Raw genomic sequence first — 19,053 nt, forward strand, 5'->3', positions numbered from 1 at the left:
AAAAGAGGTCCCAAGCTTCTAGCCAGCCACCCACGCCATCAGTCGAGTTCCTGTCAACGCTGCGCTGAGATACTAGTCCTGCACTTACGCACCAGTCCACACGCTGTCCATAAGTACTGTATTTTCATCAGGGCGAGCTTCATCTGTGCCATCGCTTGCCGATCGTCGCCGAACACCAGCAGCGTTTTTTAATCACAACATTCTTGTTTTGTAAGTTTCGTATAAATAAATTGTCAGAATGGCGGAAACCCAGCGCGTATCGTCCTACGGCAGGTATCCCTCCTGCACGAATCGTTCTCGTCTTTTCCGCAGAAATTGTACAAAGTAAGTTGGAATTTCTTTCTTTTTCTTTATCTTACCGGTTTATTAACCGATCACTGCCGTGTATTAAAGTCTACTTTCCAGGATTTACAGACACAGGCACGAGGAGCAAGACTGTAATTTCATGACGTACGACTCGAGCGACGACGAGATGGATCAGCTCGACTGGGAAAACGTGATTGGAAATAAATATTTTAGAACCTCCTTTAACATCGTAGATTACGTCAAGTCTCGGGAAAGCAACGTCAGAGAAATTCGCAAATTCAACCGGGAATACAGCTCGCGTCACGTTCTCAGCTTCAATCTTTTGAAGGAGCATCTCATCAGACTGGGTAAAGTGGACAAAGTGTTGAGCTCTCAATGGCTCGACGATCGGCACGTCGTGTTCGGTACGAAATGCCATAAACTTATGGTGTACGACGTTAAGACGCGGAACTCGATTCGCGTCCCTTTGCTTCAAGGGCAGAGTAGAGAGGACGAGGACGACGCGCTATTCGGTATACATTCGGTACGGATAAATGCCACTAGGTAAGGATCGTTTGATACTTCATTTTACAAACACTACTCGTATGTATACGCTGCACAAGATAATGTAACTTTTCGTTTGCTCGTTGCAGGACACTGTTGGCCACTGTGGGCAAAAGTAGCCAAGAAATAGCCGTTTATAGATTGCCATCCCTGGATCCCGTTTGCGTCGGGGGACAAGCACACGGTCTTCCCGTGTACGACATGTGCTGGCTGGACGACGAATTTTTAGTCTCCTGCTCGCAAGATGCCAAAATGGCTTTGTGGCGCGTCGACAATACATCCAATGAGGCGAACCAGCTCTCGACCAGGTAACGCGTGTATTTGAGAAATAAATAATTCTTTGCGTCTATACTGATTTTTGGCCATTTTTTTTTTTTCCCCCAGGTTCATACAGCCAGTTAGCGCGAAATCCGACAAATCGATGAACCAATGGCTGCGATCGATCGTTTTTGACAAAGCCAACAACGAAATATCCGTTGTATCGACGGCAGGCTACATGCACATTTGGTCGGCCGGAAACTTCAAGCAAAAAATGTCCCGCAAGCTATGTATCGGCCAGACTTACAGGGACATTTGCTTAGCTGGGAACGAGAACGGATTATACGCGGTTGGCTGCCGGCCTTACACTTTACTCATGGATGCGAGAACTTTGCAACCAATTAAGAAGATACAATTGCGGTACGCGCATACGCGAAAATTATATCTATAAAAATGTCCATATCGCTATAATAATCGACGTTTGCTCATCCGGTACGCAGGTTCGGTCGAAATGGTGTAAAATCACTGAGTTTTCACGATTGGATATTGACGATAGGAACAGGCAACGGAACCCTCGAGTTCTACGACATCAAAGCTCAAAAGTATTTGGAATCTGCTGTCAATCCTGGCCAACTTGTCATGCTGAGGAGATCCAGGAACAGTATGGTGAGTTAATCGAATGATATATATATATATATATATATATATATATATATATATATATATATATATATATATATATATCTCATAAATATATGTATATAAGCAGGGCTCGAAGGAAATTATATAGCTATCGATGAACTTTTGCTTTTCAGCCGCCCGACGAGAACCGGAATGTCCAAATCTCGCTTGAAAACAGTCCTGCCATTTTGACGCACTCTTACGATCAGTCGTGTATGCGTATCTTCGCTGCTGGCGGACCATTTGGAGCAGATTCGTACGGGAGTTATGTTGCATTGTGGCAATGAAAAATTTTAATTCATTATATGCGCTATTTTCTTCACTATTATACTTTTCTTTTAACCAACCTCACTATATACATCAGATTCTATGCTATAGATTTTTACAAAACGAGCAAAGAAGAACATTATATTTCTATTATTTATATATATATAAATAGCTTTATATATCTGTGATCGATTAGTCTGCGCATATTCGATTTATAGCATAAGCTTTTATGCCATAAAATAATTATTTTTTAGAAAATATACATATACTATATATAGTACATTGTACGACGAGGGAAGGGAATAAGTAATATTTCGTGTTGTGCGCGACATTGATTCAGATTTTTGTATTTTATCAGCTTCTTGCGCTCTTTCGTTTTCAATAAAATATGTATCTTGTACGAAAAAAAAAAATTGACTCTTGAATTATTTCCTGCATATACGATAGCTATCGGCAGTATAAAAAGTTTGGATCGCTTGGTTAGGACAGCAACATTTCGACCCCCCAGATAGTCGAATAACGGACCATTGGTAATATAACAAGATGGCGGCTGAGCCTAGTAAAACACACAGGATTCTATATATCTATATGTACCAAAATTTAACTGTCATGGCGGCTGAGAGCAGTAAAAAAAAAATACACGCGATTGTATACAATAGTGGGAAAAAAAAAATGTAATAAATTGTAATAAATTTTAATAAAACGTAAAAAAATGTATGAAACTGTACGTTTTTGTACATACTGCACTTTCTTACGTTTTATTTTTATATACATTTTATTACGTATGTTATTTGACCGCCCAATATAGTCAATATATTCTTTTAATTATTAATTTTATAATAATATGTAACAATGCATAAGAAATTGTAAGAAAAAGTAAAAGGATGTAAGCAGCAGAAGAGTAAGAAAATATAAAAATGTCGCCATTTTCTTATATAATATTACGCTTACGGACAATTTTTTTTACGTTTTGTTACATTTGACGTTTCGAAGAAGAGACCCCCCGTGAAATCCGGGATCAATGGATTTGTAATAAATTGTAATAAAACGTAACAAAATGTAATAAAATGTAGCAAACTGTAATATAAAACGTAAAAAAGGTCCGAAATCCAACAAAAACGTGCAAATTGCTACGATTTGTTACATTTTCTTATATTTTATTACAATTTATTACATTTTCTATATCGTGTGTAGTGTTATATTGTCAATCGGGTAATCCCAAAGTTTATTTTGTGTAAAGAACAAAGATGAGGGCGCCATCAGTTGACTACGAAACAGGCTAGGTTAGGTCCCATTAGTTGCATATATATATGTGTATATATATATATATCTCCCTTGCAGCAGAAACACATTTCTCGCCGTGTGACGTACTCAGTAAGTATTGCAGTATTTTGCTTTGGCGAAGGTTACGAGATCTCAGATCATGTCCAACAATTTGCGGAGAGAGGTTAGTTGAACAGTCTATTGGTACTGTTATTTATCGCCACTTTGCGCTAGGCGTTTATTTTACTCTCGACTTCCGTTGCGTTCGCGTGCGGAGCTTTAGAATTGGGTTTTTCAAGTTGGAGTTGGTTATTGTTACCCTTTTAGGAGTTAATGATTGATCGTCAATTTTTCAGGCACTGAGTGTTTTCAAGCAGTTGCATAGGACACGACTGAAGACTTTTAGAGGAGATGAGCAGGGTCTGCAGTGTATGTGCTTTTTTATTTATCGATTACATATTCTGTAGCTCATCCAACTGTTGCGTATCTGTAAACTGATTTGTAAATTATTTCAGTTACAAGACAGAAGATCAATGACGAGTTCAGGAAAAATAAGGATATAACTAATGAAGCATCCATTCAAGAAGTGAGTGTTCATATTTGGTTCTCCATCGCTCTACAAATTCAATTCATTAATTAATTTTATTTTATCGACAGTTAATAAAGTTTGCCAAAGAAGTAGAAAATGAAGTTAGAACTACAGTCATCCAAGTTGTAGAGAAAGCCTCTGGAAGATTTGGTAAAACTTGCTTTTAGAGCTTTATTGCAAAAGTTTAGAATGAAAAATATAATACAGCGATTGATTATTTTTACAGAAGCAAAGATTACCCCAGATACGGCTATGCTAGACAATGTACCATTCGGTCAACCTGTTGACAAGTCACAATTTCGAAAAGCCAGAAAGTGTTCTGACATTCCAAAGGGAAAATAGGCAGATCAAATTTTTAAGCATGAACACAATTAATTTATTTTTAACATGTAAGATATTGTAAATACTCTGAATATATTAATGACTAAATGCATCATTCAGACAGTTGTAGATACATTGCAAGTGATGATTTCCTAAGCCCAAAATCTTTTGACAGCTGAAGCAGATGGAATAAAAAAAGAAAACAGCATAGATTCGTGCTGGAGAATTAGCGCAATTTATTTACATACAATTTCTTAAATAGCATCGCGCATATATTTACATCATACAGTGTACGTACAAAGGTGATTGTCAGGAATAAGTGGCGTATATTCTTTTTCTTTTCAGTGTACACAACGCTTATACATATTATATACTTATATATCACATTAACACCGATCGCCTGGGGGATCGTCCGAGATGCTCGAGTTACTCGTTGGTTAGTCTTCTGCGACAGCTTATTGTCTCGCTCTGAAAGAATTGTTCGACAAGACGTGAATATGACTTCTTGTATCACAAGCTCGATAATATTAGTAAAATTACGTGAGATTTCACAGCCAAAGGTAGCGTCAGTCGAGAGAAACAGCGTAGAAAAAAAATCTAGATGCACTACGTATTGCGTATACTCCAGTTCGGTCGCACCTTTCGCTGCAGCGCGTGAAGAGAGGTCGTTAGTCGATGGAATGTTAATTGCGAATGGTATGAGTCGACGAGTTAGCCATGGAATGTTCTCACAGGTGGAGATTTCGGGGTATGAATCTGCGGGAGAACGAGCATAATGTTATAAGCGAGTCGGCTGTTGCACACTGTTTACAAATACACTTTTCAAATCGATATTGCAAAAAGTGATCAGCGATAATTCAGCTGGAAACTTCTTAATCTCCCACAACAGTGTGCATCAGCCTCTGAGTGGAGCTTAGATTACTTCTAGATATAATACATCTCAATCCTACAGGCAATCCTGCATCTACAGCGGCGAGTAAAACTAAAACGCTAGGGAAGCAAAAAGCAATTGACGACAGTCAACGAAAAGAAGGAGTATATCATAGAAGGAGATTCTAGAGAGTCTGGGGAGCTACGGCCTCGCTGTGAAAGGGCCGGTTGAGATTGAACTTGATGACTAGACTAAGCTTGATACGATCGGGTATGAAGGAGCCGCAGCCACCGCCGCAAGAATCGTAGTTATCGGTATCGGAAGTTACGCACGCATGCTCGGGATGGTTGCGGATCTGGTCGATCAGGTCCTGAGGCTTCAGCTCCTTCGCGCAGATGCGGTGCACCGCTGTGAACAACGGGAACTTGTCCGTCGAGTTGCAGCCCTTGAGCATGCCGTTCACCTCCTCGGCTGTCGCCGGGCCTTGGAGCTTCTGGCCGTTCAGCATTTCTTTCTCCAGTTCCTCGATCGACTGAAATGAATCGGTTGATAATGTTTATCCGTCATCTAAATTCGAATTTTTTCACTCTATACACATACTTTGCCGGTCTTGACGAAGGCTTCGGAGACTTTGCGGTTCCTGCCACCGTAGCAGGTGGTGATGAGATCGGCGACACCGCAGCTCTCGAAGAAGGTGTTGATCTTGGAACCGCCGTGGAACTGGTCGACGTACCTGACCATCTCCATGAGGCCAAGCCTGATGACGGCGGCCTTGGTGTTGTCACCTAGGGCGAGACCGTCGACGAAACCGGCAGCGCAGGCGACGATGTTCTTCAGGGCGCCGCAGACCTCAACGGCTTCCGTGTCCTCCACGACTGTGACTCGGAAGTTTGGCGTCTGCATGCAGTCCTTCATGATGGGACCCATGCGCTTGTCTTTGCAGCCTGTGGTTAACGATATTTTTTTATCATTACCGATACCGATATCACATTACCGACGGTCGACAATTTTTTATTTTCCTTGAATTTTCCAAAAGTGAAAAATCAATGCGACCGACTTAGACAGTTGAGAAAATTAATCCACGCCGCAAAATCGTCACTCGATTAGAGAAAACATCGCGTGAACAAAGTATGTCATACCGATAGTGGTCTCGCAGAAGTGCTCCTCGGCGACCTCGTTGGCAAGATTGGCACCCATCAGTACCGAGCAGGGGATCTTCAGCTTCTCCTCGATGATCTTGGAAATGAGCTTGATGTTGGTACCGTCGCCCTGAGCGAATCCCTTGATGAGCGACAGTCCAACGGCGCTGGGCTTGATCTTTCCCAGCAAAGTCGCGCACAGGCCGGGGATGAACTGATGGGGCACCACGAAGATCAGAATATCGGCTTCCTTGGCCGCCTCCACGACGTCCGGCACCGCGACCTGCAAAAACCGATTCCTTTGTGAATCTTCGTTCGAGAAGTACTAATGTACTAATGTACGCGTAATGGGAGTACAAGAGACACAAAGGATCGGATCGGATCGGTATGCACCGAGCTCTCGACATTGACAGCGCTAGAGTCAAATAGAGAAGCGACGAACGACTAATGCGTCATGCATTTATTATGCCGCAGCGGATGTTGCCTTGAGCGTGAATAAGGTGCATTCTTTGTGCAAGAATAGATGATATCTCGAGGAGGGAAAGTTGAGAGCAGAGAAGCGCGATTATGGCTTTTTTTTTTATTTTAAGCTCAACTATAAAGTCGACTCGCGCTGAACAGTCGTCATTGATACGCAAAAGTTTGTCTATATGTTCTCTCGGGTATAATCGCTTAATTATGCATACGTTAAGGCGCTAAGAAGGCACAGCTCGGTAATTATGCCGCGCGATTGAATTTACAACCGCGATTATCTAATTTTGGAGGAGGGACTAACACATCTGGCAGCTATTGACTCAACTGACGCAACGACGACTCAATAGATCGATCTTTGTCGATAAATTTCTCTGATAGTATATAACCCCCCCGGTGTTAGAAAGGTCTATGCGATATTACATGCTTCTCTTACATTTCGTCATGAATAATTGTCGATACATTGTCTTTATGTAGTTTCATCGTCGAGACGATAAATCCAACAAGATGTAAGGAAACGTTGATAAATGCAATGTTCTCCGAGAAGCTGATAAGAATTCCAGTAAAAAATCGCAATATAAAAACTGACGAAACGTATAAAACGGTCCAACAAAAGTTCCATAGCTTAGATTTTATCACAATATCTTACATATTCTAGGACGTTTTCGAACGCGTGTGCGTGCATTTCGTAATTAATCGGTACACAGCACACTTTTCCTTCTGTACGATACCGATCGCGCTTAGTCCAACAGGCTAACTCGGGGACACTTAACGGGGAGTCCGACTGCAGCGCGAGTATATAATAGAAGTCGCGCGCTCTAGCGATTCTCAGTCGACTTCTCGAGTCTGTTCCAAAGGCATTATTAAAAAATCGGCGTGACTCGATATATCAAGATGAGGCTGAATTCCGTAGTGCCGAACTTCGAGGCGAACTCGACTCAGGGCCCGATTAACCTCTACGACTGGCAGGGCGACTCGTAAGTTATATACCTATATGTGCAGAACGAGGAAGTGCATTCCGGCGTTGCGCAACCTCTTGGCAGTGACAATGGCCTTGGTCGGCCCTACGATTGATTTTTTTCACGTGTGCGTTCGCAGGTGGGTCGTGCTGTTCTCGCATCCCGCGGACTTTACACCCGTGTGCACGACCGAGCTGGGAAGACTCGCTGTGCACAAGCCGCATTTCGAGAAGAGGAATACCAAGCTGCTGGCGCTTTCCGTCGATCAGCTCGACGATCACGTCGACTGGGTCAATGTACGGTTAATTTTTTTTTTTTACGTAAACTTTCGAATTTTAGTATTTTTTTTTTTTCGTCGCTGAAATTGTGATTTTTTAGGACATCAAGTCCTACTGCCGGGACATCCCCGGGGACTTCCCGTACCCGATCGTCGCGGACCCTGACCGCAGCTTAGCCGTCCAGCTGGGCATGATCGACGAGGAGGGCAAAGACGATCCGGCCAACGCCATGACTATCCGTGCGCTTTACGTCATCAGCCCCGACCACAGACTCCGACTATCTATGCACTATCCGACCTCCACCGGACGCAACGTCGAGTATGTTTTGAGCAATCGAATTTCGTTTTTTATCTATACGAGTTGCTGTTATCAATTAACGACGTTTTCCTTACAGCGAGATTCTGAGAGTCATCGACTCGCTCCAGCTGGTCGACAGAAAACCCGAGGTGGTCACACCTGCTAATTGGGTGGTGAGTGTCCAGTACCGATCTCCTACCGATCTCGTGTAATCTATCTAACTGTGCGATTTTTTACAGCCCGGCGACAAGGTCATGATCGTCCCGACTATCAAAGACGAAGACCTCCCGAAGCTCTTCCCCAAAGGTGTGGACAAAGTGTCCATGCCGTCCGGAAAAGTCTACGTTCGCACGACCACCGACTACTAACCGATCTCACAAGCGATTTTTTTTTTCTACGATAAACACTAGTGCCTAATTTAACGATACGCCTTTGATTGTTGAATAAATTATATATAAATTATTACAACGACGATATTTTCTCTGACATATAATAACACTCACGATATTTGGCGGAAGCTTGTGTCCTGGCAGGTACTTGACGTTCTCGTGCGTCTCGTTGATGATCTCGGTGAGCTTCTTGCCGTTGACCATCTCCTCGAACACGTACATCGTCACCTTCTCCTCGAACTTGTCGCTGAACTTGGTGGCATTAGCGCCCACGATCTTCGCGATCGCCGAGCCCCTGTAATCATTTTTTTTTTCTCTTTTACTCGTCTAAATTCATCGTTTTAAAACATAGTATTTTTCGCTGATGACTTTCTCATTGGATTAACGCACGTTTGCGACGCGCGATTACGTAACGAACAATTCAATCTTGGCATCGCTGCGCCCGCGAAAACGCAGACCTTGCGCATTCATAAATCTAAAATTGCACGGCGCTTCGTCGAGCAATTTACGAGCACTTATCGCCATTTCGAATACGAAAAAATCAACGCGAGCGAGATAATATTCAACGATCACGAGATAAGCTTGATAGGAGGAAAAAAGTAGAGACCGCACTTATCCGCCGCGCAATAAATTCAAAAGGTGCGCTAGAGAGCTTGCGGCCGCGACCTTGACGTTCCCGTCGCGCCTTTCCTCGTTCGAATCAATCGTCGAGTGCTAGCTTTTTGGCGCTCGATCGGTGACGTATTAGCGCTGATTTTTTTGCGAACTTTAACGAATTGAATAATGCGTTACGAAACCCGGTTATCGACGGTTCGACACGGCGCATTGTGCATTTATTAAATCCTCTCAACGACGCGAGCCTTTGTAAAGCTTCGTTCAGAGCAGTGGAGGTAGAAGTATTTTTAGAGCGCGAGATTGTTTCCTGGTGGACAATTTGAATGTTAGAGAGGCCGTTATTTCGCTCTCACGCATTTATATTTTATAAAACTTTGCTATTTTCGCGAATATTAAGGAGTTAAGAATTAATCGAGTACAAAATACAAGCTTACCAGTTTCCGCTTCCAACGATGCAAATCCTCGTTTTCGACATGTTGCCAAAAAATAGAACGAACGAGCGTCGGATGAAATTTATCTGTTTGAAATCAAAGCAATTCTATCAGAATAAATACTCGAGCATTCGAGTAGAACGTAAACTATTTCGCGCGATGTTTGCTTATCGAACGTCTATCAACATTACACTTGGCTATTCGCACTGTAGCGTCAAAACGATGCACACGAAGGAAAGTCACTTTCTACACGATGGCTCGTTATACGTTTACATTCAAATAAAAACAAAACGTGTCCTTTACAAACACACGATTTTTACCATATAAAAAGGCCAAAATCAAAATCGTCGCAAATTTTTAAGTTTAAAAAAAAAGAAAGTCTGCGGACGAACAATAAGAGAAAAGAGCGTGCAACGTTCGAAGCTTTCAGCGCGACTATCGATGTGCTTTCAAGCTCGCTTACTTTGCTCGCGTGAGTGTTGTCTGCCGGAGCGGTCCGAGAGCGAAATGAAGCTCAGCCACCGACGGCCCGTTCCTTTAGTCTCGCTCGACCTTAGTCGTTCTTTCTCTGTCGCACATACACTATATCGCGCACAACGTTGGCTGATCGTCAAGCCGTCGTCTTCGCGCCAAGGATCTCTCTCTCACATGCCTTTAAAATTAGCGCGGAAGGTTGATAATGCGCTTCCCCCAGGAAGTAGTGCTAGTGCCAGTCGAGTCGATACTATATGGCCGAAAGCTTCTGGAGGATTGACGCTTGAGTTAGCACTCGGAAGGCATATTATAGTGGACGTTGTCAATTAGAGAGGCCTGATCGATGCGACGTTTTTCTTCATTTTGACGAAAGCTTGATGGACGAGGCGATTGCATAATCGGCGATCTTGACGCTTTTTCAATAACTTTGGCTTCTTTACACTGGCATTATCGTGTATTTCTCGAGTCTAATGCGCCGTGGTACACCTAGAAAAACTGGCATAGAATTTTGCGAGTATATAGACATTTTTTAATTGATCGCCTAATTAAGACGCATTATTGTATACTTAATAGCAGTGCGCAGCGAGCGTTGACGAGCATTATCCACAAAGATAAGCGACGATAAAAAATAGTGATACGAATATTTACAACTACTTTACTCTCGAATTAGCTCGTTAAGGAGATACTGATAACCGAATCGGACTGGATTAAATCAATAAACGTTTACGAGTTCACGAGTGAGTTCAAAGATTGCATCGATTTTTTGCGCACAAGAACGAGGCGTCGAGCGCTGTCAAAGATGCTCCTTGAGGCTTGCGAAACTTGCGGCGCTGTGGCTCAACCCTGAGTGCAAGACCCTTAAAGCATCAGTCGTCGTATTATTTTTATACCTGTGCTATTCGCTTCCTCGAATCACTCTCGTAATCTCGCATAACGGTACGCCGGAAACCGGAAACGAGAGAAGAAACAATGTCATTTCGTGATGTGTATGAAAAATTCTCTTTTTTTATTTGTATAATACAAAATTTGCATATATAAATCATGTAAACGAACATGATAATATATAGAAATCTTTACAATTCGAGAAGCGTGTATAACAATGATATTCTCGACGTCTATAATACCTAAACCTTGAACAAAAAAAAGTTCTATAAAACAAAAGAAAAAAAATACTCTCTCACCTACACCTGTTTTACACAGTCTGGCTCTTCGTAACAACGTTGTATATATGTATATAGTAAAAACGTAGCAAAAAACTATGTAAACTTAAAAGAAAAGAAAAATAAACGAGTAACCTGCTAAAGGCAGTGATAATCTTGCTATTGTCCCCGAAAGTCTTGGGAATTCGAGACTGTGATGTTTCTTAGAGGGATGAAGATGAGTATGGCGGTGAGCTTTGGCTTTGGTTGAATGAACTTCGAAGTGGCGATGATGTGGCGAAATGCAAGCGCATGCGATGATGATGGCTTTCAACGGAATTTATTTCTCTTTCTCTGTTTCTCTTTTGTCAACTCGGATGTCTTCAGAGGTGAGCCTTCGGTGAGTTGGCTTGTTGCTGCTCGTACTCGGCGTCGGTGTCTTCCCTAAAATTTCGAAAGGTGAGAAAAAAATGTTGACTAGGAGGATGTAAAGGTCGACAACCCTCACATCCGTGAAATGAGACAGGTTCTCGATTAAAATAAAGTTTAAAGATCAAGCGAAGTAACGTCAACAAATTATAACCATATATTTCTTTGATAAATTTCAAGTACAATGCGTGGTTTCGTTCATAACAACACTCCACAATTCTTGACCAACGATATTTAAAATCCTCCGTCGTCCAATCACTTATTTTATCATTATTCAACGTCGTATACTTTCTTATTTTGTCAATCAACAGAAGAAAAATAGCTACTCGATGAAATCAGTTTAGGTGCCACTACATACTCTAATTATTATTATTATTTTTTTATAATTTTATTTTCTATGAGATTTTCAAATTGATTTTTACCCTTATATGTATACCAATTAAAATTATATTTTTAGAGAACGTATTAGAATGAGATTATCGCAAATATGCTAGTAGAACAAAGCGTATACACTTTTGTTTCAATGTATTCATTATGAGGGTAAATTAGGAAAATATACTCAAAATATATTTCAAGTGTTAGCAAGATCTTTGGCTAAAAATAATTATTACTCTATTCGTTAATTTTTGGATAAGCGTATTAATGTCACTCAAGTTTCCTTATTCGGACATACCTCTGAAGCATTTCAAGCAGATCATAAATTACGTGCACGAAATATAAGTTATATACATTAGCGGTTACACAAGATCAGGCAAGATAAGGCATTAACATAGTAATATAGTTGATATTGATTGAAATCTATTGCAATGGAGAATATGCATTCATCAATATATTTGAATAGATTGTAGGAAACATTAGACATTTGATAATTGTTTGCTTGGAACGTTATTTGCAAAACTAATCATTTTTGTCATTTTTAATCAGTGATTATTTGATATTCGAATGACTATAAAAATAAGCGGTGCTGTACTGCTTTACAAAGTTCTTTATGGTATAAAGAAAGCACCTTCTTTGCACGTGAAAACGAAAAACTGATGGAGCAAAATAAATATGTACACGTATATACACATTTCCTATATTACAGATGCTTTCAACACGAGGCTCCTTCCTCCAATGACGGACATTATTTTCTTAGTAAAATTAAATTTCTTAAATTCAACTTTTATACCAATCACGATTCTTAATTTTTTTTTCTAATTTGTCATGTTTAAGAAATAACAACACTTTGTATAGTATTTACTTCAGATTCACTAGGGCCTATAATCAAAATTGAATTTGGCACTTCTAGCTAATCAATCTGAATAATATTTTCATAGATCGTAAAAGAATTTACTGATAGAAACAACGATTCATAGAATGAATATATCATTAAGTAACAAAACATAAAACCAACTTAAAATACATTAAATATACTTTGTCTTTATATCAGAGTTCTTGTATAGTTAACAACAACTTAGCTAGGAATATATACCTTACATCTTAAATTAAATTGTACCCTTTAAGAAGAATGAACTTTACGTTTGAAAGAAAAAGTGATCTACGTAGCTCGACTTCTGTAAAACTCTACGTATAAAGCAAATTTTAGATCTGTATTCTTAATTCAACAATTAAAGGAACTCATTAATTGGCCAATATTTTCAAAACTTTTTCATCTATCTCATAGCCTACCTACTGAGTGAGTGGGTGCAAGTTATCCTACTATAGAATTCTCCCATTCTTTAAGCACACGTGCTTTTTTACTTTCATCACTTCAGTCACCATACCTACAGCGGTCACACGCGCGTGAAAGAAGCAGCAGTTTCGTTAAGAGTTTGATGGGTGTGTTAAGGAGACGCGGCTTACATGTGCTCTGGGTGATTGCGAATGCAGTCGATGAGGTCCGTTGCCTTGAGCTCGCCCACGCAGATTCGGTGAATAGCCGTGAACAGAGGGAAGCGGCTCTCCATGCCCTTGTTCTTGAGCATGTAGTTGACTTCCTCGGCGGTAATCGGACCCTGAAGTTTCTGTCCGTTCAGCATTTCTCTCTCCAATTCTTCGATTGTCTGCAAAAATATCATTGACAGTTTGTTTTGCTTTTACAAATCCGAGCTTGATCAAGTCTTTTTGTTTTTAGAGATGAATACGAACTTTGCCGGTCTGAATAAAGGCTTCAGAGACTTTGCGGTTCCTGCCACCGTAGCAGGTGGTGATGAGATCGGCTACACCGCAGCTCTCGAAGAAGGTCGCAAGTTTGCCTCCAGGGAAGAAGACGTCGACAAACTTGATCATTTCCATCAGACCGAGCCTGATGACGGCGGCTTTGGTGTTGTCTCCAAGTCCCATACCGTCAACAAAACCAGCACCACAAGCAACAATGTTCTGAAAAGAAAAATCGTTCGTTTCAGGAAATCATAGAAATACTAAGCGCAGAGTCGTCGACACGTCAAAAGAAGTCGTTTAAATACCTTAAGAGCACCGCAACACTCGACCGAATCGGCATCTTCGACGACGACAACTCGGAAGTAGGAAGTCTGAATGAGCTCCCTCAGTATTGGAGCCTTCACCTTGTCCTTGCAACCTGTAAGTAAAACGTTTTACTACATGCTCAATAAAAAATGAATCTCTCACGTATCCATTACAAACTAAATCGCAAAAATAAAAAATTTACTTTCGCATCACGTGAGTTCGAGGTAATAAAACGAAAACACCATTATTAGCAACACGGAAGCAAGACGCGCGTCGAGAGATAGGCATTTTTCTTTCTCGCTTTTAGTATGCGTCATCGTGTGATTCGTAGATCACGTGACGAGCACACATCACGACACGAGAAAAGAGCGACGATACAAGACGAACTTGTGCCGCTTCTCGCGTAATACACGCGAATCTTCCAGCGCATGATGTAACCGAGCGATTTTTTTCTATTGTGCGCGTATCTCTCTCGAGCACGTGTATAGCGATGCAGCAATCATTAATTTTTGTTATCTCGAGTTTCGATGCAAAGGTGATAGCGTACCGATAGTGGTCTCGCAGAACATCTCGTCGGCGACTTCGGAGGCCAGGTTGGCTCCCATGAGAACGCTGACGGGAATGTGCAACTCCCTGGCGATGATGTGGGAAATGAGCTCGATGCCACCGCCTTCCTTGATGTCAAAGCCCTGAAAACGTTGATACATTTTTTTAATAATGGGAGCGTTGAAAAGAATTTCGAGACAAAGGCTAAAATAGATATGCTAATGAGTCGAAGAATAGCCATAGTGTTGTGTATTCTTATGTAACTGTAATATATAGAATACAAAAATATGTGTTTTGAAACAACGTTTAAAGTGTGCTAATCAAAATTATATGTCAATTTCAAAAAAAGTAGCTCGGCATATCGCCATGAAACTTTCTTCCTTTCCATATCTGTCTGGATGAAGAACAAAAAATATTGCAAGTCAGCAGCCGGCAAGACAGGAGCTGACCGTAAAAGCGGTTTCGAAAGCCAAAACGAGTCGATAATTTTTCTCGCCGATCGTAGCATATTTATGAGAGCTCGGCGAACGTACACAACACACCTATGCAAATGTTTACTCATGCACACAAACACACCTTAACGAGAGAAAGTCCAATGGCGTTGGGCTTGATTTTTCCCAGGAGTGTGCTGCATATCCTGCGGATGAACTGGTGGGGCACCACGAAGATCAGGATGTCAGCGTCCTTCGCGGCCTCGACGACGTCGGGAACAGCAATCTGTAAAAGAACGTTTTACATTAGAGACCGCTAGAGGGCGCTTTTACTCCCGCTAGAGAAATCAACGGCTTAGAAATTATGCACGTTTCATAATTTTCTTTGTTGTTTCACTCCGTAATCAGATGATTCCAGTCAGGCTAGACGCACGTGTTCGCGTATGACTTTTATCGCGGTGTTATTAGCTCTCGGCCAATATCGCGCGATTATTACGTCAGTGATCGATGAGCACCGTAATCAAGCCCTGACGTAAAATTCCCTTTCGATTTCTCGGTATAAGGTGAGAGCGATTGAATTTTTCCATCATGAGCTAAGTATACGTCGCGAAGAAAGATTGTAGAGAAAGACGCGCGTAGGCAGAACAAAAAGTGCAGATCGGCTGAATTGCGCGCGACCTTGGCTGGCATTTAGGTGACGACTCTTCTCACCGGTGTCCGGTTGTTATCTTCGGACGTGTTTGGACCAACCGAAAAGATTATTCTCGTATTTTTCTCAGATTACTATTTTATTAAAAAAAAAAAAAAAAGCGCAATATCGCATACTTACACGCGTGGACGACGATAATAAATGTGCAAACAACATTCCTGCGCGAGAGCTCAGCTTTTTCTCACAGCGGATAACCGTCGCGGTAGAAAAAAAAGAAACGAGCCTTCAATTGTGCATTACTCTCCGCTCTCTCGAGTATAATGCGCCCGTTCACATACGCATACGCATTCCTTTATTGAATGGCCGGATTTTGCAAGCGCAATTATGCGTTGTGTGACGCTTTCTTTTTTTACCTCTGCAGAAATAAATCGAGCGCATCGATTCTATAAATGTATTCTTTTCGACTGCGCGATGACGTCATCCGCTGCAGAGAGCCGACATTAAAGTTAATAGCGATGCAGCTAAGTAAACTATACGTTTATGTTTAAAATAAAAACGGTCGTAAAGCCAACGAATCGAATGAAATCTAGATTCAAAATTTTGTTACACTATCGTGAATAAACCTTTACAATATACTCTTCGATGACAAAAGCGAGGCGTTTCCGCGGAGTAATATCGATTCGCTCGGGCGCGAGGGGTAACGCAGCTATACACATACACAGCGCATCGGGGTCAAGGTCAAGTGCAGAGGTGCATCGCAGGTGAGCTCGTCCTTGCAGCAATTAAAATTCGACATTATATTTGTCGTCGCACGATAACGATAAACAATTATACACTTACGACGTTCTCGGGGATCTTGTGACCAGGCAGGTACTTGACGTTCTCGTGAGTCTCGTTGATGATCTCGGTGAGCTTTCTGCCGTCTACCATCTCCTCGTAGACGTACATCGTCACCCGATCCTCGAATTGGTCCTTCTCCGCTGCATTGGCGCCGACGATCTTGGCGATCGCCGATCCCCTGCAAACGATTGGTACATTTTTAATTCGAGCATATCGACGAAAAAATTGCTTATTAATTGCCGCGATGCCTTTTCCCTCCCGTCCATATTCAAGTGCCGAGAATAACCGGCCAATTTACCTTACCGCATGAAAGATTCATTGAGCGGTTTAAAAGAAAAAAAAACTTTCCCTCTCGAAAAAAGTCGCCTTTCAGCCGTCTCATCGTTGCATAACGCACCACGGCGAGAAAAATCCCACGGAAGTAAAAATAACACGCAGGATGATGTAGTAGAAAGAGAGCTTCCACACGCGTATGTGGTATTAGAGAAGGTCAAGAACGACGCATCCGGCCTTCGCCGCTAAAAATGATTAAGCTTCGCTTTCCACGACGCTGTTATAACCGTTATGATGATCTCTTATTCTCTTATGTATTAATGTATATCAGGATAGGGACAGCGTCGACGTCGTCGCACGTGTTATAGACGTGCAGATGTGGATCGATCTCGAGCCTGACGTGCCGCAGCGCTATAGCACACTCGAACGGGATGATTACTCCCGAGTGTGTTTACCGCGGCGCATCCGAGTCAAGGATCGGATTTTTTCCTTTGATTTCCTTCTAAGAATTCCTTGATCGAGTAGGTACTCATTAGATCGATCGCAGCTCGTTACGGTTTAAGCTTTGAGTGCTTTTGTTTACCCAACGCATCCGGGAGTAATAAGCGTTATGGTATCATCTAAAGACTGTTTATGCAAGGCCGAACTCGAGGTTTATTACGTAAGGATGCCATAATCGATTAGGTGCATAATATATTATGAGAGAGAGAGAGAGAGATCTATTTTCGGATGAAAGGAAAACTTTTGCCGTCAAGCGCGCGATAACGTGTAACCAGCCGCCGCTTCTTATCGTCTGCCCGAGTCCAAAAGTGAGAGATAAAAACTTTACGCCGCTCCGATAGAATTGAACAACAAGGCATATATGTACAGTAGATTGCGACTGTCCTCTCGATAAGCGAGGTGCAATTGAAAGTCGCTGGAAATTGTTTTCGAGAGATTTTTACCATCACGGTGTATATCCGCGGAGAGATGTTGTATTGTATGGTTTGTATTAGGATACAGAAATAGTCGCTCTTTTTCCGAAACGTCAGTCGACTGAACTTAACCTTGTCACACGAGTCGAGAGGCGCGAAATGTCTAAAATAGCCGAACGGAAGGTTATAGAGAAAATCGTTGAAAAATTCATTCGGCAAAGATGTATGACTCGAGAGCGGAAAGATAATGAATCTATATATTCTTTCAAACTTTCCCAGATGATAACGTGAAAACAGTAGTATCATCGACGCTATATAGAATTCCACCCACGACGACAGGGAAACAAACATCAGCTGAAGTCGAAAACAAAACAGAAGACCCGTAACCCTACGATAACCTTAAATTCGTCTCACATATACAGCGGTGTCCTAACCTCGAAACCCCGCGAATTCTCCACGAGCTCTATTAACCCAGTTGTAATAACAGAAAACTCACCAGTTTCCGGAGCCGATGATGCACACGCTGTGTTTCTGGGCCATGGCGACGTCTGGACTATGTGTGGGGGCGAGAAAAATCGAGTACTTTGTTGTACAGTATCGGCGAAAAGCAACTATCTCTCGACGACGCGAGACCCGAAAGACGACTGGAGTTATAGAGCCTGCGCCGGTGGAGCAAAAGCGAAGGACGGCTGCGCGCTGTAGCTGTGTGCGTGATAAAAATTTTTGCCTTTTTTGAGCGATCGGGCTGCGAGAGGGGGGGAGAGCACGTGCGCGCGCGCGGCGCTGCTGGAGCGCGAAAGCCAATCGCGTGGAACGCGGGAATATTTTGAAAGGGAGAGATTATGGGTATATGTTGATTATCTTTATTGGTCTATTCGTCGATAATTTTTTTTTACCTTAATTCTGCGCTCTATTATGGAAGTAACGTTCTTTCAAACTTCGCAAAGGTTTATTTAAGTAATGATTGTCTTTCACGAATTATACGTTAATATAATTATTTGATTCACTGTGCGGTACAGAAGTGTAAATAGAACGACGGAATTTATTTTGCAGTAAAACTTCGCATGTTACGGTATGTTTGTATGCAAAATCGCTTATAAAAATCGATAAACATTCAAGCTGTAACGACAAAAACAAAATATAGCACGATCACATTCAAACCGAGCGCCTTTCGTCGCCCTCTTCCCGCGCATTGCGTTCGCCCCGCCCTTTCTCCCTCGATTCCCGGAAGAAGC

At 41.9% G+C, this 19,053-nt stretch overlaps 4 protein-coding genes across 13 annotated transcripts; 3 read left to right on the forward strand and 1 right to left on the reverse strand.

Moving 5' to 3' along the window:
* The first annotated feature begins 18 nt into the window (after positions 1 to 18).
* Positions 19 to 2,468, forward strand: LOC100680186 (DDB1- and CUL4-associated factor 12-like). Of its 3 annotated transcripts, none has more exons than XM_031922114.2 (6): positions 19 to 324; positions 394 to 849; positions 939 to 1,157; positions 1,234 to 1,527; positions 1,608 to 1,773; positions 1,898 to 2,074. In XM_031922114.2, the coding sequence occupies exons 1-6, from the start codon at positions 239 to 241 to the stop codon at positions 1,958 to 1,960; spliced, it is 1,284 nt and encodes a 427-aa protein (XP_031777974.1). In that variant the 5' UTR covers positions 19 to 238; the 3' UTR covers positions 1,961 to 2,074. The 3 variants fall into 3 exon arrangements, with proteins under 3 accessions (XP_031777974.1, XP_031777973.1, XP_016838764.1); XM_031922113.1 differs by having other exon boundaries at positions 28 to 324; positions 1,923 to 2,468; XM_016983275.2 differs by having other exon boundaries at positions 28 to 324; positions 406 to 849; positions 1,923 to 2,468.
* A 928-nt stretch (positions 2,469 to 3,396) lies between these two features.
* On the forward strand, positions 3,397 to 4,357 carry LOC100680037 (complex III assembly factor LYRM7). Its single transcript, XM_016984784.2, has 5 exons — positions 3,397 to 3,502; positions 3,675 to 3,747; positions 3,834 to 3,904; positions 3,976 to 4,057; positions 4,134 to 4,357. The coding sequence occupies exons 1-5, from the start codon at positions 3,479 to 3,481 to the stop codon at positions 4,247 to 4,249; spliced, it is 366 nt and encodes a 121-aa protein (XP_016840273.1). The 5' UTR covers positions 3,397 to 3,478; the 3' UTR covers positions 4,250 to 4,357.
* Positions 4,358 to 4,440: 83 nt separating this feature from the next.
* LOC100123687 (glycerol 3 phosphate dehydrogenase) lies at positions 4,441 to 18,525 on the reverse strand. 8 transcript variants are annotated; one of them, XM_008204734.4, is made up of 12 exons: positions 18,315 to 18,525; positions 16,632 to 16,809; positions 15,288 to 15,428; positions 14,713 to 14,854; positions 14,165 to 14,277; positions 13,848 to 14,078; positions 13,563 to 13,762; positions 8,747 to 8,927; positions 6,239 to 6,521; positions 5,700 to 6,043; positions 5,432 to 5,631; positions 4,441 to 4,696 (listed from the first exon to the last, which is right to left on the reverse strand). In XM_008204734.4, the coding sequence occupies exons 1-12, from the start codon at positions 18,356 to 18,358 to the stop codon at positions 4,684 to 4,686; spliced, it is 2,070 nt and encodes a 689-aa protein (XP_008202956.1). In that variant the 5' UTR covers positions 18,359 to 18,525; the 3' UTR covers positions 4,441 to 4,683. The 8 variants fall into 8 exon arrangements, 5 of the variants coding, with proteins under 5 accessions (XP_008202956.1, XP_032452128.1, XP_008202955.1 ...); XM_032596237.1 differs by lacking the exons at positions 13,563 to 13,762; positions 13,848 to 14,078; positions 14,165 to 14,277; ... (2 more) ...; positions 16,632 to 16,809; positions 18,315 to 18,525 and adding exons at positions 9,682 to 9,764; positions 10,142 to 10,647; positions 10,719 to 10,923; XM_008204733.4 differs by lacking the exons at positions 13,563 to 13,762; positions 13,848 to 14,078; positions 14,165 to 14,277; ... (2 more) ...; positions 16,632 to 16,809; positions 18,315 to 18,525 and adding exons at positions 9,682 to 9,764; positions 10,142 to 11,450.
* LOC100116838 (peroxiredoxin-6) lies at positions 6,812 to 8,708 on the forward strand. Its single transcript, XM_001607860.6, has 5 exons — positions 6,812 to 7,686; positions 7,808 to 7,964; positions 8,047 to 8,264; positions 8,341 to 8,416; positions 8,483 to 8,708. The coding sequence occupies exons 1-5, from the start codon at positions 7,604 to 7,606 to the stop codon at positions 8,609 to 8,611; spliced, it is 663 nt and encodes a 220-aa protein (XP_001607910.1). The 5' UTR covers positions 6,812 to 7,603; the 3' UTR covers positions 8,612 to 8,708.
* Positions 18,526 to 19,053: the final 528 nt, after the last annotated feature.

The sequence above is a fragment of the Nasonia vitripennis genome, chromosome 1, assembly GCF_009193385.2.
Source record: "Nasonia vitripennis strain AsymCx chromosome 1, Nvit_psr_1.1, whole genome shotgun sequence".
NCBI lineage: Eukaryota > Metazoa > Arthropoda > Insecta > Hymenoptera > Pteromalidae > Nasonia > Nasonia vitripennis.

What these genes read in the sequence shown, in the direction of transcription:
- LOC100680186 (XM_031922113.1), top strand. Translation starts at nt 239, where the DNA reads ATGGCGGAAACCCAGCGCGTATCGTCCTACGGCAGGTATCCCTCCTGC. An exon ending in GTACGGATAAATGCCACTAG is followed by an intron (nt 850 to 938) that starts GTAAGGATCGTT and finishes TGCTCGTTGCAG; the next exon opens with GACACTGTTGGCCACTGTGG. An exon ending in ATTAAGAAGATACAATTGCG is followed by an intron (nt 1,528 to 1,607) that starts GTACGCGCATAC and finishes TCCGGTACGCAG; the next exon opens with GTTCGGTCGAAATGGTGTAA.
- LOC100680037 (XM_016984784.2), top strand. Translation starts at nt 3,479, where the DNA reads ATGTCCAACAATTTGCGGAGAGAG. An exon ending in AGATGAGCAGGGTCTGCAGT is followed by an intron (nt 3,748 to 3,833) that starts GTATGTGCTTTT and finishes AAATTATTTCAG; the next exon opens with TTACAAGACAGAAGATCAAT. An exon ending in GAAAGCCTCTGGAAGATTTG is followed by an intron (nt 4,058 to 4,133) that starts GTAAAACTTGCT and finishes TTATTTTTACAG; the next exon opens with AAGCAAAGATTACCCCAGAT.
- LOC100116838 (XM_001607860.6), top strand. Translation starts at nt 7,604, where the DNA reads ATGAGGCTGAATTCCGTAGTGCCGAACTTCGAGGCGAACTCGACTCAG. An exon ending in TACGACTGGCAGGGCGACTC is followed by an intron (nt 7,687 to 7,807) that starts GTAAGTTATATA and finishes GTGCGTTCGCAG; the next exon opens with GTGGGTCGTGCTGTTCTCGC. An exon ending in TCACACCTGCTAATTGGGTG is followed by an intron (nt 8,417 to 8,482) that starts GTGAGTGTCCAG and finishes GATTTTTTACAG; the next exon opens with CCCGGCGACAAGGTCATGAT.
- LOC100123687 (XM_008204734.4), bottom strand. Translation starts at nt 18,358, where the DNA reads ATGGCCCAGAAACACAGCGTGTGCATCATCGGCTCCGGAAACTG. An exon ending in ACAAGATCCCCGAGAACGTC is followed by an intron (nt 15,429 to 16,631) that starts GTAAGTGTATAA and finishes GTTCTTTTACAG; the next exon opens with ATTGCTGTTCCCGACGTCGT. An exon ending in CGCAATCACCCAGAGCACAT is followed by an intron (nt 8,928 to 13,562) that starts GTAAGCCGCGTC and finishes AAATGATTACAG; the next exon opens with GGGCTCGGCGATCGCGAAGA.